The sequence below is a fragment of the Ptychodera flava genome, chromosome 12 (genome assembly GCF_041260155.1).
Source record: "Ptychodera flava strain L36383 chromosome 12, AS_Pfla_20210202, whole genome shotgun sequence".
NCBI classification, from domain to species: Eukaryota; Metazoa; Hemichordata; class Enteropneusta; family Ptychoderidae; genus Ptychodera; species Ptychodera flava.
In genome coordinates this window covers 13,372,543-13,389,594 of record NC_091939.1, presented here as the reverse complement: position 1 = coordinate 13,389,594, position 17,052 = coordinate 13,372,543, and the positions used below count along the sequence as shown (strand labels likewise).

General features: G+C 36.1%; 1 protein-coding gene across 1 annotated transcript in view; it reads right to left on the bottom strand.

The window, feature by feature from the left end:
* Positions 1-503: 503 nt before the first annotated feature.
* Positions 504-17,052, bottom strand: part of LOC139145062 (peroxisomal acyl-coenzyme A oxidase 3-like) — a 57,927-nt gene continuing 41,378 nt past the window's right edge. Inside the window, exons 13-15 of the mRNA XM_070715997.1 lie at positions 15,851-15,986; positions 3,318-3,472; positions 504-2,684 (exon numbers count right to left, since the gene is read on the bottom strand). Of these exons, the coding sequence (XP_070572098.1) occupies positions 2,568-2,684; positions 3,318-3,472; positions 15,851-15,986 (408 nt within the window). The 3' untranslated portion in view covers positions 504-2,567. The remainder of the gene's footprint in view (positions 2,685-3,317; positions 3,473-15,850; positions 15,987-17,052) is intronic.

Here is a 17,052-nt window from a genome sequence, read left to right as displayed (position 1 = left end):
ATACACCAGCGCGACACACCTGATTCTCAAGTAATTGTCTGCGCTGTTCCTGGGGGCGGGGAGGACGACCACAGAGAGTTTATCAATAAATTTTCCACAGGGTGACAATTAAACCCACGCAGTCTAGCAGAAAGGGCGTCAGAGAGAAATTTAAGATCTAAAAAAGTATATGTTTGTGTCAGACGCTCGGAATTGAAAACTCTGCGGCAATCTGTCATTATTTTCTATTGTTTGTACAGTGATATACCGATAGATGACACATAACATTGCACTTGCATCATAAAATCGAATGCTTCTCGGCTTTGCTTAATGTTCCCGGAGCACGAAATACTGTCATACAAAGAACGATATCATATTTGGTTGTGTTGGTTGTAGTTGTAGTCATATCCTAGCACTAAAGCCAGTGTGTACTTGAAAATTTAACTTTCCTTCTTTCCGACAATTGTTCTATTGATACCAAAGTCAAGGTTTGTCCCGTCTTCATGAAAAGATAACCCGGACAATTTCTTTTAGGTCCAAACATTTTTTTCAGATTTTTATCAAAATTTTTACCCAAAACTGCAGTCTATAAAAAATGCTGTCCATTTGATCCAAAGTTTTCAAAACAATTACAGAAAAATTAAAAAATTGTAAAATGTTGCACAAAAATATTGACGGGAAAAATTACAGCACTCAAAGGGTTACACTGTAATGATCAGGTTGCCAGTTTCCGTAGCGGACCAATTAGGCGAAAGTTTTCCTTGGGACCGATGGAAACATCCATGAACTAGAGAAGTGAGTTCCTTTGTCTCTCTTTACTAATAATGAGGCTGTTATTTATAGATATATGTTTGGTGGAAGGGCTATTTAGCAGAGAGAGGACATTTAGCTAGGTTTTGCTGTTGCTCGGTGGGGGCCAACAGTACAACTTCAAATTAATGCACTGAGGGCATTAAAGATCAAATTGATTTGAAACGGATTCAGAGAGAGGGTGGTGAAATAAAAACAATTTTTTTTAGGTTTGGCTCTGCTGATTTTTAAAAGTATTCCTTGAAAGACTTCACTGTCACATTTAGCTACACTTGATCTTCCTTATTCACACAGGACAAGTAGTTGATAATTGGTGTATCGATTTCCCTCCGAAGGTTATTGGCGGATTTTGTAGAAACACATCTGCCCTGAGAAGGAGTGTGAAGTCACACCTATTGGTAAATTGACCCCGAAATGGTGGAAATGTTGCTTGTGCGGTACAATTATCATTACATGCGTCATTACAACAACTACTACCGCCAGAGAAAGAAATACAACATTCCAAGCGCGAACACTTAAACTCTGTCAAAGCTAAGGGCCCTGTCAGTGTCACACCTTGACGATTTAGCCAGCGTATGCCGATGTATCAAAATTTTTCTAAAACGCTGGTTTGCTGAACTAATGATGTATTTTTCAGTTTTGAGCGCATACATAGCGTATTCATAATGTACTCATAGGTCTCATAGGTTAAAAATAGGTTTTGGGTAAGCTAGACAATTATCTCGACGCATTTTGACTTATGAGTAATTTACATGTAACGTGTGTGAACATGCGTCAATGAGCACATAACCTACCTACAACTTACGGCCCGCATGTGCAGGACGTATGAGCCATACGCTGGCATATGTCGAAAAGTTTTGTGCATGCACAAAACTTTTCCACAACCTCGCTGTACTACGATGTATGCCAGCGTGCTTCAGCATACTCTTAACTTATACAAAACTTACCCATAACATATTTGACGTACACCCAGCGTATTTGCAAATTTTTCATACGTTAGCATACGCTGGCTAAATCGTCAAGGTGTGACAGGGCCATAATGAAACGTATATTGCCAATACACAATGTAAACAGATAAACTATATATACCTGGGTACTCAATTTGCATTGAAATGTATACATTGCACTTTTTAAAACAAATTACAAATTGCTTTGTGTCCGGTTTTTCAAAAACAGTAAACTCTTTGATATCATTCTGTTCACAAATTCCTGAAACAGACTGTGACAAGCCTCTCCAAGACGTTTGATTTTCAAGGGGCACAAGTCTATTTGAGACCCTCTACATAATGTATAAGCTGAATTTTAGAAATGTAAAAATAGCTTCGTAATTGTGGATTGCTCCAAAAAAGGAAAGGCAATGAACTTTACGTATAGGTTTTCTTCAAAGTATTATTATAAGAGATACAACGGCATGAGAGACCCATTGTACAGGTAATGATATACCCGCTAAAGATTGGAGAAACTAGCTTTTCAACAGCAATTGTCACACAACAATTCTTCCAGATTCATAGAGGATTGACCTTTCAAGGTCACGCCAAAAACCATATGATGCATGAAGTGTCAGAAGATTTTATATCACCCTACATGTACATGTACTACATATGAAAATATAAAGTGTAAAGATGGTTAATCATAGGTTGTACCAAGATATGATGGCAATACGATCAACTCTGAAGAGATTACACTCGTCCAATGGCCATTCTGAAACACCAATATAAGTTTCAAAACCTTCCAGCTAAATCCAACCGCTTTGATGATTAAGTCAGTGCCGACATCATTTACAATTTCTTATGTAAGGAGCCAACAATCGGCTTCTTAACGAACTCTCTCCACCAGCTTGGTCTTTCCAGCACCTTTGGAGTTCTCATGATAGCACTGTATAGATTCTTGTAGATCTGTCAAAGAGTAGACACACAAGATGACCATTGAAGAGAAAATGAATGGGTAGAAAGAAATCTGAAAGCTCTGCTCTTGAGAACTGATTGCCTGTGCACATCTGGACGCTTGCAACATCTCAAAGGCAAGCATGTTAATCAACTGATGATTTCATCTAAATGATCATTTTTCTCACAAGCATTACGAATATTGCTTAACTTTATTCTGCCTTCAAAAATATAATAATTTGTTATTCAGATTATTATGCAAAATTCACTTGACAGGGAATGACAATACATGCCAAAATAAACAAATTTGACATTCAAAATATAAGAGTAAGGGAAACGTACCACCTGTACGTTTGCCTCTGACAAAGCAACTGTATATTTCACTACTTTACAAAAAAGGACTGATTTTCCATCAACGGGTTGACTCTCAAAGTGGCGAGTTTTTCATCCTACAATCTTTCAATGCCATTTACCCGATTTGTTTCATCAATTTTCAGTCTGCCAGTACTGCTCTTTGAATGTTGCTGCTCATTGCATCAAAACTTTTCTTGAATCAATATATAAGACCCTATTCAAGACCATGGTATTCAATATTGCAGGCATCCTCACAAGGACATGACTGACATGTGCAACTATGTAACCTACCTGCCCGTCTGCTTGTCCAATGGCTGAATTCAGAATGAAGTCTGGAGGGGCGTAGACATCTACCAGAGCAACTGCGTCATCTTTCAATTGACGGGAAAGTGACAGAATGCTGTCCCGAACCAGTTGTCCTGGCTTACTCCCTGACATAAAACCTCCTGTTTAATTTATGATAGAAAAAAGAAAGATAAGCAACTGTTCGGAAATTGTAACCTGTGCGAGATGCGACATTCGTCCTAAAAAATAGTGCTACTTGGCACCAAGTTTAGGTACAACAAGTCATCGTTAATGACACAGTCCCCACTTTTTAATGGGTACTTTGATTACAAGTCCTTGGAGAGGATAGAGTCTGGTTCATTAATTGGGTCTGTGATTAAAGATGAGTTGCATGGTGGTGACAGCATAAAACCAATGTGGGCCACCACCCTAATTACAAAAGGTCATTAAATAAGTCGATTAGTAATTAATCGACAGGATATTGCCAAACATTTTTGCATTCTATTATAACACTGACAGATTATCACCACTAAGTATCGATGTATTGTAATACAGCACTGTTAGATCTGAACAAAGTTTAATCAAGTTTGATGATGTTTCTGAACAAATCACTCCAATTAGGAAAGTCCATTACATATGTAAATTGAAAATTAATTAACATGACACTGCTAAGTGTCTTTATTCAAAGCAAAAGCAATATGAGCTCAACATCTGTACCAAGTTTCATCAAATTTGATGCAGTATTTCTGGACATAACCTCCTAATTAGGAAATTTCATTAAATACGTAAATTAACAATTAATTTGAATGACACTGATAAATGTTTTCATTCAAATGATAAAGCAATGTGAGCTCAACATCTGTACCAAGTTTCATGAAATTTGATGAACTATTTCTTGACATATCAGCCTAATTATGAGAATTCATTAACTATGCAAATTGGCAATTAATTAACATGATACTACTACATATCTATGCACACCATTACACCACCAAAACTGGATCAATAGCTGTGCCACATTTCATCAAGTTTGATGTGGCATTTCTAGACATATCACACTAATTATGAAAGTTCATCAAATATGCAAATAAGCAATTAATCGACATGGTACTACTTAATGTCTTCATTCAGTATTACAGTATTGAGAAATCAACATCTGTAGCATATTTCATCAAATTTGATGCAGTGGTTCTGGAGATAGCCCGCTAATTAGCAATGTCCATTAAATATGCAAATTAGCCATTAATTCCCATAACACTGTTATTAAAGTGTCTTTGTAAACTAATATGAGACTGTGTGCTATAAAGATCTGAACCAAGTTTCATCAAATTTGCTACAGTATTTCTAGACTTATCCTAATTACAAACATAGGGCCAAAGTCCCTGAAGCTACTATAAACATGGATACAAAATTAAGTATTTCCTGACTGTATGAAATGATCTCACTAAGGTCATCCTAGGGACATGTAAACCAAATATTAAAGCTGTCTGACCAGCGGTTTGGAAAAAACAAGTGACTCAACAGTTGACAGAGCTCTGCTGTGTTATGTAGAGAATAACCGTTTGTGACACATGTATTGATGAAGAAGGTGGATATCTTTGATAGCTCATTTCAGGATGGCCTGACCAAAAATGGAAAAAATTCCGTAAAAATACAGATTTGCATATTTCATCAGACTATATTAGTCAATAATAGCAAATAAACAAGAGTTAATTACATTCTAATTAAAGTAAACAAGACTTGCTTAAATCAAGATTTATGTCATAAAAAACAGCATATCTGTCAGGTTATAAAGAATCTTGAGCGTTATCTTTTAATATCAGTATTTTCATCCTATTAACCAAGCACATTTTAACTTTCAAATTAACATTGTAAGTAAGTTCTGTTGAATAAGTTGAGACTGTACGTACTCAGAGAAAGCACACTGAGGAGACAAATGTTTGAAACTTAAGAAGTTCAAGGTCATCAAAAGCATTATCAGGAATCATGTTACACTTTCATTGCACTATTTACACAGATTGCATAATTGCTATAAATAGCACATGAGGAATCTTACAGCCCAGCTTTACCATAAAAACCCTATCACTTTGACCACTCTTTTAATTGACCACTCTATTTTTTTCCTGGAAAAGTAATCTTATTTTATCCTTACCAAGTCAACCATAAATGGAAATTACAACTTTCTCTATCTCTATTTATTTGACCACCCTATCATGACAAACTATTATGAGCAATTTCTTTTAGATAACATAAATGGTGGTTCAGAATATATCAAAGTTGGGATTCAGGAAAGTTGCCTTTACATGTTTCAATCCTCCAAGATGGTAAGCATTTCACTATGAACTGTCAAAAAAGTTGAACTTTCTGATAATTCCACACTAAAATTATTTTGGCTTTGATGATTTCCTAATTAATTCAATTATTTAAAATCATATTAATTATTTTTTTCTGGGTGAATTGATAGGGTTTATACAGTATAAGAATTACATACAATGTAAGCCAAATTTTGATAAAAAATGACAAAAAAATTCCTTAAAAATACAGATTTACATATTTCATCACAATTTGAACAAATCTAAGTTGGGTTATTCCTAGGGACCTGTATACCAAATAACAAAGCTGTCTGACCAGCGGTTACGAAGAAGAAGATTTTTTACCAAAAACAACTTTTTTGGCATTAATTTGCCTATTTTCAACAATATCAAAAAATTAAAAAAACTAGTTTCTCAAAATCATATTTTTCATCTACACAACAAATATCAAATCAGTAAGTACTGCGGTTCTCAAGATATTTGAGTGGACGGACGCCTCACAAACGGACATACATACATACATACATACATACATACATACATACATACATACAGACTGACGACGGACGCCGGACGGATACCCATCCCAATAGCTTCTATAGACTATAGTCTATAGTAGCTAAAAATTCATCAAATATGCAAATTAGCAATCAATTGGTGCAATACTGACTGTGTGCTATCAGAGCTCTGTGTGACAAACATCTTTACAAAGTTTCATCAAATTTAGTGCAGTCACTTTAGAAATAGAGCTCTTTTTCAAAAAGTCATCGCCAATGACATAGTCCCAGCTTTTTTAATAAAATGTCTGTCACATGGCCATATTAGATCGGATCACCGAAAAAAAAAAATCGACGTGCATATGTATGATATAAGGAGTAGTCCTTGTACTAAGTTTGAATGAAATCGCTCAAGCTATCTCTGAGATATCTGCATGAATGGACTCACGGATGCACGGACGCACGGACGGACCCATGGACATGACCAAACCTATAAATCCCCCAAGACGGTGTCCGTGGGGTCTAATAAAATCTTCATAACATTTAATATCATCTCGATCATGCAAGTAAGTCTATTTTTCTAAATCTTTATTCCGTTTTTTGAGTGCCTTCAACATAAGTCGCCATTGTATTTCTTTTTAATTGAATATGGCAGATTTTTGCAGTACTTCTGAAATTTGTCCTCCCATCAAATTTGCTGATGATACATGATGAGTATGGTGGCAAAAAAATTAGTTACTGCTTTCAACTAAATGTTCCATAGACCATAAAAATGCTATTGATTTTAGAGGGTGGGCTTTGTCATTAATGAGTTATCAAGTTCATTGTTATGGGACCAGAATTTGTAGCAAAATTTTGGAATTACCTTCAATGACGTTTGACCTATTTTAAAGTATTTCTGCAGCTACAGCAGGACAAATCTTGTATTTAGTGGCATGAGGCACCTTGTGGAGGTTGTCTCTTTGACAAATAATTAATTATGCACATACCTAATTCTGGTTAACCAATAGGCTGGGAGAAAAACTTTTTTCTGGATATGGACCAGTGTGGGACAAATTCCAAGAATTGTGGATGACTTGTATTGATTGTACTTACTTTTAGGTATCCAGCTACTAAAATTTGCATAGCTCTACTTTTTTTAAACAAAATATTATGCAACCTATAGTTATCCTGGGAGCACTTTTTATTACTTGGCACTGATGCCTTGGGTTTTAATTTGATCTTGAATCTACATTACCAGGTACTTTTCACAAAGCCTCAGAGTTAAGTATTTTAACACAAACAAACAAACACACACACACACACACACACACACACTCACACACACACACACACACACACACACACACACACACATAATATTCAAGCTAGTACAGAGTATTGACTTTTTTCTTTAATTTATTGACTTTGTATAGACTTTGCAACTCCTAAATGCTGAGATTCATCAATGTGTAAATTTAAACCTTTGCAACATGTTTGCAACTTCATTGAAAGTATTATGATCAACATAATGAACAATATTCACCACAGATTAACTCTATAGGTCATTAAGTATTCAAATACGCAATTAGCTGAAATAGAAATAATTAATTTCTTTGACTGCTGTCACTGTATCACCTCTTTATATAGCAAGTGTAATTGCCTCTTGTCAAGTCCTTCAAACTAAATATTCCAAACTTTGAAAGCTCATTAGATATGCAAACTATAAATTAGCTGACATGAAAACTTAAGTGCGAAATGACTTCCAATATTGGTATAACCTGGTATAATCATCAATATACATAGCATGTTATGCCAACTGTGATCAAATAAATCCAAGTATATATCCCTAATTAGGAAAGTTCATTAAAAAAACAAATCAGGAATTGGCTGAAGTAAAAATGCTTAATGCCTTTCAATAATGTTAGCCTACATAATGGTATCTTTAATGTACATAGCAAGTTTCATCAATTTTGGTCATGTAAATTCAAATATATATCCCTAATTTCAAAAATTCATTAAATATGCCAATTAGGAGCTGCATGAAGTAAAAATGCTTAATGACTTTCAATAACGTTATATCATAGTATCTTTAATGTACATAGCAAGTTTCGTCAACTTTGGTCTAGTCAATACAGATAAATATCCCTGATTATGAAAGTTCATTAAATATGCAAATAAGGAATTGGCTAAAGTTCAAATGCTTAATGACTTTCAATAATGTTCTTTCATAGTATCTTTAATGTACATAGCCAGTTTCGTCAACTTTGGTCTCGTCAATTCAGATAAATACCCCTAATTAGGAAAGTTCATAAAATATGCAAATTAGGAATTGGCTGAAGTAAAAATGCTTAATGACATTTAATAATGTTGAATCATAGTATCTTTAATGTACATAGCAAGTTTCATCAATTTTCGTTATGTAAATTCAAATATATATCCTTAATTTCGAAAGGTCATTAAATATGCAAATTACGATTTGGATGAAATAAAAATGCTTAATGACTTTCAATAATGTTAAATCATAGTATCTTCAATATGGATACCAACTTTCGTCAATTTTGATTGAGTAAATTCAGATATATACCCCTAATTAGGAAATTTCATTAAATATGCAAATTAGTAATTATCTTTCACGTCACCCCTTTAATAACTTTCACAGCTAATATATCTTTATGTGATCAACATTTGTAGCAAATTTCATCAAATTGTGTGCAGTCGTTCTCAATATATATCCGTTTTTTCTAAAATCATTAATTATGCAAATGAGCAAAAAGTAAGCGAGCCACATCCACCAAAAACTAATCAGTTCTTGCCATTTGCAAACTGAATCTATGTACCAGATATGATTCTGATCTGAAGAGCCGTTTTTGAGATATTGAGCACACAGACAGACAAACAGACACACAGACAGACAGACATCACTGCGACATATGCTCACGTGTGTCAACACGTGGGCAAAAAAAGAGTGGTTCAGTAACCAAACTAAGTTGTTACATTTATTTTGACTGCAACCTCTCCACACGTTGCAGAGTTCAGAACTCATGCTCCTACACCCACTAATCAGGAAAATTCATGGTAATATGTGAAAACGTAACAGATGTTTTGCTTGACACTTTTGCTGTTTTTTGGCAAATATCAGAAGGAAAAAACCTTGAGCAAAAGTCAAGTAAAATGTTAAGAACAGGACAACTCATGCAGTTCATTGGAAAGCCACTTATTAAGAAATGTAGCATGGTCAATTAATTACGTGGCCAGATGCCTTGAGTAACTTGACAACGTGGTGGTAATTTGTCATCATTGCGGACCTGTGGACTGGTAACATAGTCTGAGTGGTGACAAAGAAAATTTAACTTTCTCTGTGTTATCAGTGCAATATTTCTAAGCTTTTCTTGACTTAACCAGGCCACAATCAACCCTACAAAATTGTTGCTTCTACTTCCAATTAACTTTGCCTTTTCAGAAAAATGTAACAACTTAGCCGGCTATTGAACCACTCTTTTTTTGGGAGTGGAGATTTAGCCGAGCGGTTCTCTCTGTGGCCTCTCCGCTAGGCGATTGATGCCGTATGTTGTGGGTTCGTACCCGATTGAAAACTAGCCATATTTTCTACCCTGGGTTGGTAACTCTGCTGGTGGACAGAATTGTCCCTGAGGTTATCGTTCGCTCAGTTAAAGCGATGAATTCGTTTCTTCGCTTCAATAAAGTTTGTATGTGCGATGTGTGATAGTGAGCATGCGTGCGTGAGTGCTTCACGAACTCTACAACATGTGGAGCGGTCTCAGTCAGAAAAATGTAACAACTTAGCCGGCTATTGAACCACTCTTTTTTGGGAGTGGAGATTTAGCCGAGCGGTTCTCTCTGTGGACTCTCCGCTAGGCGACTGATGCCGTATGTTGTGGGTTCGAACCTGATTGAAAACTAGCCGTATTTAAAAGATGTGCTGACCAGAAATAAATCAGCATCGTAAAGTTTCTCTGTCTTTTGTCTTTGACCTTGTTCTAGTTTCATCTACAAAAGAAAAATGGTTTGAAAAAAATATCGCCTATATGTCTGTCCTTAATGTGGCATTCATTGTCACAGATATATTGAACAAAAGTTATGGTCCATAAAAAAAGAAACAGATGTTTTGCTGGCCACTGTTTGATGTTTTCCTTGCTAAGAAAATAATAGAAGGAGAAGACCCTGGGGAAAGTGTCAAGTAAAATGTTAACAAAATAAACTATTTATAAATTGTTTTCTATACTACAACTTGAGAACTTGGACAGTTTACCTGAGAGGTAGTCATGCCAGCAGATAATGTGTCAGACACTGGGTTTTGACACCTCACTTATTAATATCGTTACACATGTAGTACATCGTGCAAGCTTGATCTAACTGCAATCGCAAAGTTAAAACACTGTTTCTTTACTCATAGTATTTGAAAACTAATCAATATCAATGCAATATTTTTTAATGGAACTTGAAGGAATTAAGAAGAACCTGATGAATGCATATCGACTTATGCATCACTCAATTCAAGAGATGATCTACCACGTTTCTCATTAAAGCATCAACATACAGACCAGAGAATACAATGTAGACAATTAACTTTCTAACTCCTAAAACGTCCAGCAATGGTCAAGAAATAAGTGCATACTGGTCAAGAAGGCCTCATCATGGTGGACCTGATTATACAGTTGACAAAGTCCACTACTGGGGCTCTCCATTGCCATCAGGTTGTTATAAGTATGATTCCACTGTTAGCAAACATTGTAGCACTGATTCTGACTGATTAAGTTGCAATGGTTAGTGATGGGAAATAAAATTCACTTCTTTTTTATTTCTATACAAAATTTGAGAATTTCTCTGTATGGTCAGACAACCTTTGTAATACAGTCAGACATTTTCAACGTGTTCATGATTACTGCAATGGTGGAAACAAATGACAGGTCTATAGGATGTCTATTGAGGCACAGCTAAATACACATGATGACTTTGCAATGATATACACACAAAACTCAGAACATACAGTGAGTTGGGAAGTAGAGGTTGATTGGTTTGAATTTTTTAAGACTTTCATCAGATGTTGATAGGAATTTTCAAGCCTCTTCATGACTGGTTGGTTTATGTGGCATTATTTTCTTTATTGTAGGGCGTTTCCACTTTTACAGGTTTAAAGACAGTCCAGCTTATTCAACACATGGAGGTAAATATCAGACCATTATCTAAAGAACTGGTCATTCAGGTGTCGCACTTTGATCAAAACTCATGCTATCATGATACAAGAGAAAGTAGTTTATTGCCTCTTCATTAATCAAGTTTCATTCAACACATGAGACTAATTGTAATTTATTCAAACTATACAAATGAACAGAAGTTAGAACTTTGACAGGGATTTCAATCATTAGGGGGGATGAAAATGAAGAGAATTCTGAAATGTTCAAGAAAACACTGAGCTAGTTCTTACAACCGAACAATTTGGACAACTGACATTTGGAGTATCAACGATTTTATGTTACATATTATGACAACAAAAATAATTTATGAGAAAATATTGGCCTTTTAAAATCTATTTTCAAGTAGTTTCAATTATGTCTTACCAATCATGGTTGGTGTACAGTTTCAAATTTTACACAATTTTCTTGTTGTCCATCTTATCAGGCTAGGAAGAATTCTACAAATGTCTACTTCGACTTATCTTAACCCTTTCACCACAATGGTTTGAACCAATCCCATTGTGTTCTATGGTAAAGTTGGACCTTCAGAGGGGGAAATGGGGGTGAAATGGTAAAAAATGTGTCAACCACAATTACATCTTCACAGTAATTTTTCTCTGTCTTGCAGTTAGTGACCTTGCGCTTGTTTCGTTGTAAAATGAATGATTCTTTTTTACAAAATTCCTTAATATCAATCTTTTATAATAATATGGTCTTCATTGTCATATCCTGATCAATACACTTCATGGATCACGGGTTAGGTAAAAGATGCTCTGCTTGTCACTTGCCAAGAAAGTTTCAGGAGTAACACTTTTTACTTTGGTTTGCATTGAACCGTTGATAACAACGGAACGAGACAAAGTGTCTAAATAGAGGAGTTAGCAAAACTGTAAGGCGTTATTATGATCTAGTCAGTAATCTCACTCAATAGCAAAGAAATTAACTCTACGAAAGTTGGAACATTGTCTGGAAGGAGGTCATGCACAGTCATCTCAACACCAAACACATACCGTAAGTGTTCAGAAAGCATCATTTGTAAATGTTCTTGTGCAGACCTGGTGGTGATTGTTTGCCTTTTATTGACCTCCTTCCAGACAGAGTTCAACCTTTTGCAAAGTTGATTTCTTTGTGATAGACTTATATTTACTGCTAGATGATAGCTACACCTGACAGTGTTGGCAACTCCTCAATTTAAACGATGTGTCTAGTTTCTGCACTGTCAACATTTCAACTCAAACCACTGTATCCTCCTTGCCATAGGAATTTGTTCTCCATTTCATGGATATGAATACGGCCGCTAGTGCTCCATTAGAAAAATAGCGTCAATGACACTGTAGCTCCCATCCTGGACTTTTTGTGTTTGTTCTCTGGTCAGATCCCATCATACCATACATGAAGGCTGTAGCACTTGTGGTTACTGAGTTATGGACAAATATGTATATTTGAGGTCAAAGGTCACCGAGGTCATGTGACATTTTGTCAAAAAAATTGTATTGCTAAGTTATCCCTATATACCAAAAATCAGACCTCTAGCTCTATTGGCTCGCTCAAAATTAGATATCCACATAATTAATGAGGTACAATATGTGGCGTCATAAGGTGTCCCATCATACCATACATGAAGGGTGTAGCACTTGTGGTTACTGAGTTATGGACAAATATGTATATTTGAGGTCAAAGGTCACCGAGGTCACGTGACATTTTGTCAAAAAAATTGTATTGCTAAGTTATCCCTATATACCAAAAATCAGACCTCTAGCTCTATTGGCTCGCTCAAAATTAGATATGTGCATAATTAATGAGGTACAATATGTGGCGTCATAAGCAGTGTTCGAAATAACGCCTGTCCGGCAGTCCGAGACTGGCTATTTTTCCACCGGACTGGTAAAATAAAAAGTTACCAGTCCGTCGGACAGGTAGAATTCAGCGTGGGGTCAACAATTAACTTTGGGCGATCAAACTTCATAGACCGTGATGTGACACTGGCCGTCCTGGATAACGCCACCAACGGTATCTTTTGGCCCCTCCTCAGTTCATGTATTGCAAGTAAGAAACAAGCCGGTTGGACAGAGTGATGCATGACCTTTATAATCAACCAATCATAGTAGATTTTGCATGAGTTTCAAAGTACTGAGTCAATCAACAATAAACGGAATTGTGCGGTGGTGAGTTTTGAAGGATATGCTCCGCAATTCTCGACCTACAAACTCTCTCGGCTTAACAAAGAACACTGGAGAAACCTTACGGGCAAACAGGGAGTATGATGCCACTAAACATAAGAGAACAACTGTTCAGGCATGGAATATTGAATTGAAAGATTGGTTAGTCACCAACGATACTGTCCGCGAGCAGAAGTTGCACTGCATATTATGCAGAACTGTGTACACGCCCATTGCCTAAAAACAACAACATGCTGGCAAGTACAAAAAACACTCGAATGGTTCATTCGTGAGAGGCTCTACAAATCTTAGACACAAAGCTCTGAAAACACATGAAACTTCAGAGGGGCATAAATTTGCCAAGCAATATATGCAAAAAATATGCAAAAAATGCTGCTCCAGGTGACTTAGTAGCGTAAAGGACACTGCAGTCGATGAACACTGCAACATTTGATAAGCTGTCTAAACTATTCAGAAACGCTCATGCTCATGCATAACTGTGTACATTGTGTACCTGTTTTCTCCCAGACTCATGACTTTAAATATATGATTGTATTCTGTTATACATGGAAACTGACAGTACGCATTGTGAATACAGAGTAGGCTAACGTACTCACGTATTGTGCAGTAGGCCTATTTGTACCTTGCAATTTATGTTCGTTTACAAATAAAGGTTGTTTAAAGATAAAGATGATTCTATCCCATCTTCATTTGTTCAGAGACAAAGTAATAGATTATTACAGTATAGGCAACTCTTAGTTGTACTTGATTACATTTAATTGCAAGGCATAATATCAGGACTGGCAAGTTTTTGGCAGGACAGGCAACTTTTTAAAGTTACCAGTCCTGTTGACGGGTTGATATTTTCCACGAATTTTGAACACTGTCATAAGGTGTCCCATCATACCATACATGAAGGCTGTAGCACTTGTGGTTACTGAGTTATGGACAAATATGTATATTTGAGGTCAAAGGTCACCGAGGTCACATGACATTTTGTCAAAAAAATTGTTTTGCTAAGTTATCCCCATATACCAAAAATCAGACCTCTAGCTCTATTGGCTCGCTCAAAATTAGATATGTGCATAATTAATGAGGTACAATTTGTGGCGTCATAAGCTGTCCCATCATACCATATATGAAGGGTGGTAGCACTTGTGGTTACTGAGTTATGGACAAATATGTATATTTGAGATCAAAGGTCATCAAGGTCACATGACATTTTGTCAAAATATCCGAGATATCTGCGTGAACGGATGGACTCACGGATGGACTCACAGATGGACATGACACAATCTATAAGCCCACTGGACTTCATCCGTGGGGACTTAAAATTGTGTCACTGCATCCTTTTTGCAATATGAATACGATGAGAAACTAAATTTTTATTTTTCGTGGCCTTATACATGGGAGTCTATGGAGATCTGCCTTGTACATGGGAGTCTATGGACGTATAAACTAAAAATATGCAAATTTCACCACGATTTGCCCAAATTTGGGAAAGGTCACTCCTATGCACTTCCATACCAAGTTTCAAATCAATCAGACTTGTGGTTCAGAGAAGAAGATTTTTGACCAAAAATGGGAGAAAATTACAAAAAAAATCATGAAAAATAGCAAGAAATAGCAAGCAAGATACTGACCCAAGATGTGCACAATCATTTCATGTCAGCCCAAAGTACTTACATGCTAATTTTTCATGTAATCTGCTCAGTGGTTATTGAGTTTTTTCAATTTTGACTGTTTTCACATTTTTTCACTTAATTTGCATATTTTTGGCAATGACAACTTCATTTGAATAAATTCTCATTTACAGCCTATCATCCATGTACACACCAAATATCAAGATGAAATGTACAGCGGTTTTGGAGTTTTTAATGTTGACGGACAGACATACAGACATACAGACATTTCCCTAGCCTATAAGAATAGCTTCCATTGCCATATATACATATGGCTATGGGAGCTAAAAATTACCTGGCAAGTCACAGATGTTGCAATTAAAATATTAAAGAAAGAGAGAGGACACCATTGATAGAAAAAACAGCTATTCATTGGAAATAGACAGACAGACAGACTGACAGACAGACAGATGCCAGACATGACAATGCACTGGACACTGGACATCTACTTCCCCAATAACTTCTGTTTCCATAGCAATTATTAAATTGATTTTTGTGTATTTTTTGTTTGAACTTTTTTTGGATCCAATAATGGGACTTGTTCTGGTTGGTCTGAAATAAACATGTTAATGTAATTTTTTTCCAAACTGTATAAAATTCTCTCTCCTCTCAGTCATGCTTTTGAAAAAAATAAGAAAAGGGAAACACATCAAGTCAAAAGACGATGGAAGTGAGACTGAGGCAGATTTTTCATTTTATCCATAACACCTACCTTGATAAAGAGTTGCCATGTGTTTCTCCATGCTCCATAGTCCATACAATGCACACAGTTTTCGTAGTACAGGTGCCAGCTCACTGGGAACTGATGGACTGTTAACAAAGTCATAAAACCATTGTAGCACTGTATGCTGCAATAGAAAAGAAAAGCATAAATTGGATTGATACAGTACATATCTTTTTGGGGGTGACACTGAATATTATCGGAAACTGGAATTCAATTGTAATGGGTAACATCGTACACATATTTATCGGTCAAGAGGGTTACAGCATATATTTGCTGCCTGAGGCATGAGAGTTGCAAAAACAAATTGGCAGAGGAAAAGATTGTTTTTGGTGACTCTAACGCTCAAAGAAAACAAATGTGTGCTGTTACTTGAATATGGCCAGTCAATTTGTAACACTCTGCAACCAATTTTCTCACCAAGAAATCAAGAACAGCCTTAAAGGATTAGTCATTAGTTTCTGATCTACAAAAAGATCTCTCCTGTTTTAAGTTTGTTACTCTGTTTACGAAAATTCTTGTGAGGGAATGCTGACCTTTGAGGGAATGTCCAAAATTATGGTATATATGGTACGTACATCTGTAGGTTTGCCAAGGGGTAGGTTTTGCAGTTACTGTAAAACACTTTGAATAAGTTGTATGCCTTTTTAACATTTTCAGATTTTCATTACAATAAGCGGGTTTTCAATTTAGCTACAAAGACATCATGACTAGAGTCCCTCCATTACAAATCTAAAAACTCCTTTTGTTTAAAGGGACAAAGTTGGCCATTTTTCATGAGTTTTGTTTGATACAAGATACTACTGAATGAATGGGTGATCATGCATATATTTGACCCCGGTTTTAGACACGATCAATGAAACCATTGCAAAAATGAATTAATGGTCATGACCATTAATTCAAATTTCGTGATGGTTTCGTTTAACGTGTCTAAAGCCGGGGTCGAATATATGCATGATCACCCATTCATTCAGTATCTTTGGACATGTCAAACAATATAAGTAGTATCTCACATCAAACAAAATTCATGAAAAAAGGCCGACTTTGTCCCTTTAAGGTGTGAAATGTTGTTTAAGGTGTGAAAAGGCCCGTGCGCTCACTGAGTACGTAGACTAGTACCATAAGCTTGGTGGAAAGGGACTGAAATGCCCCAGCTTAGCGTAGGTCTCATCTTGTCAGAAAACTTTCCCTGA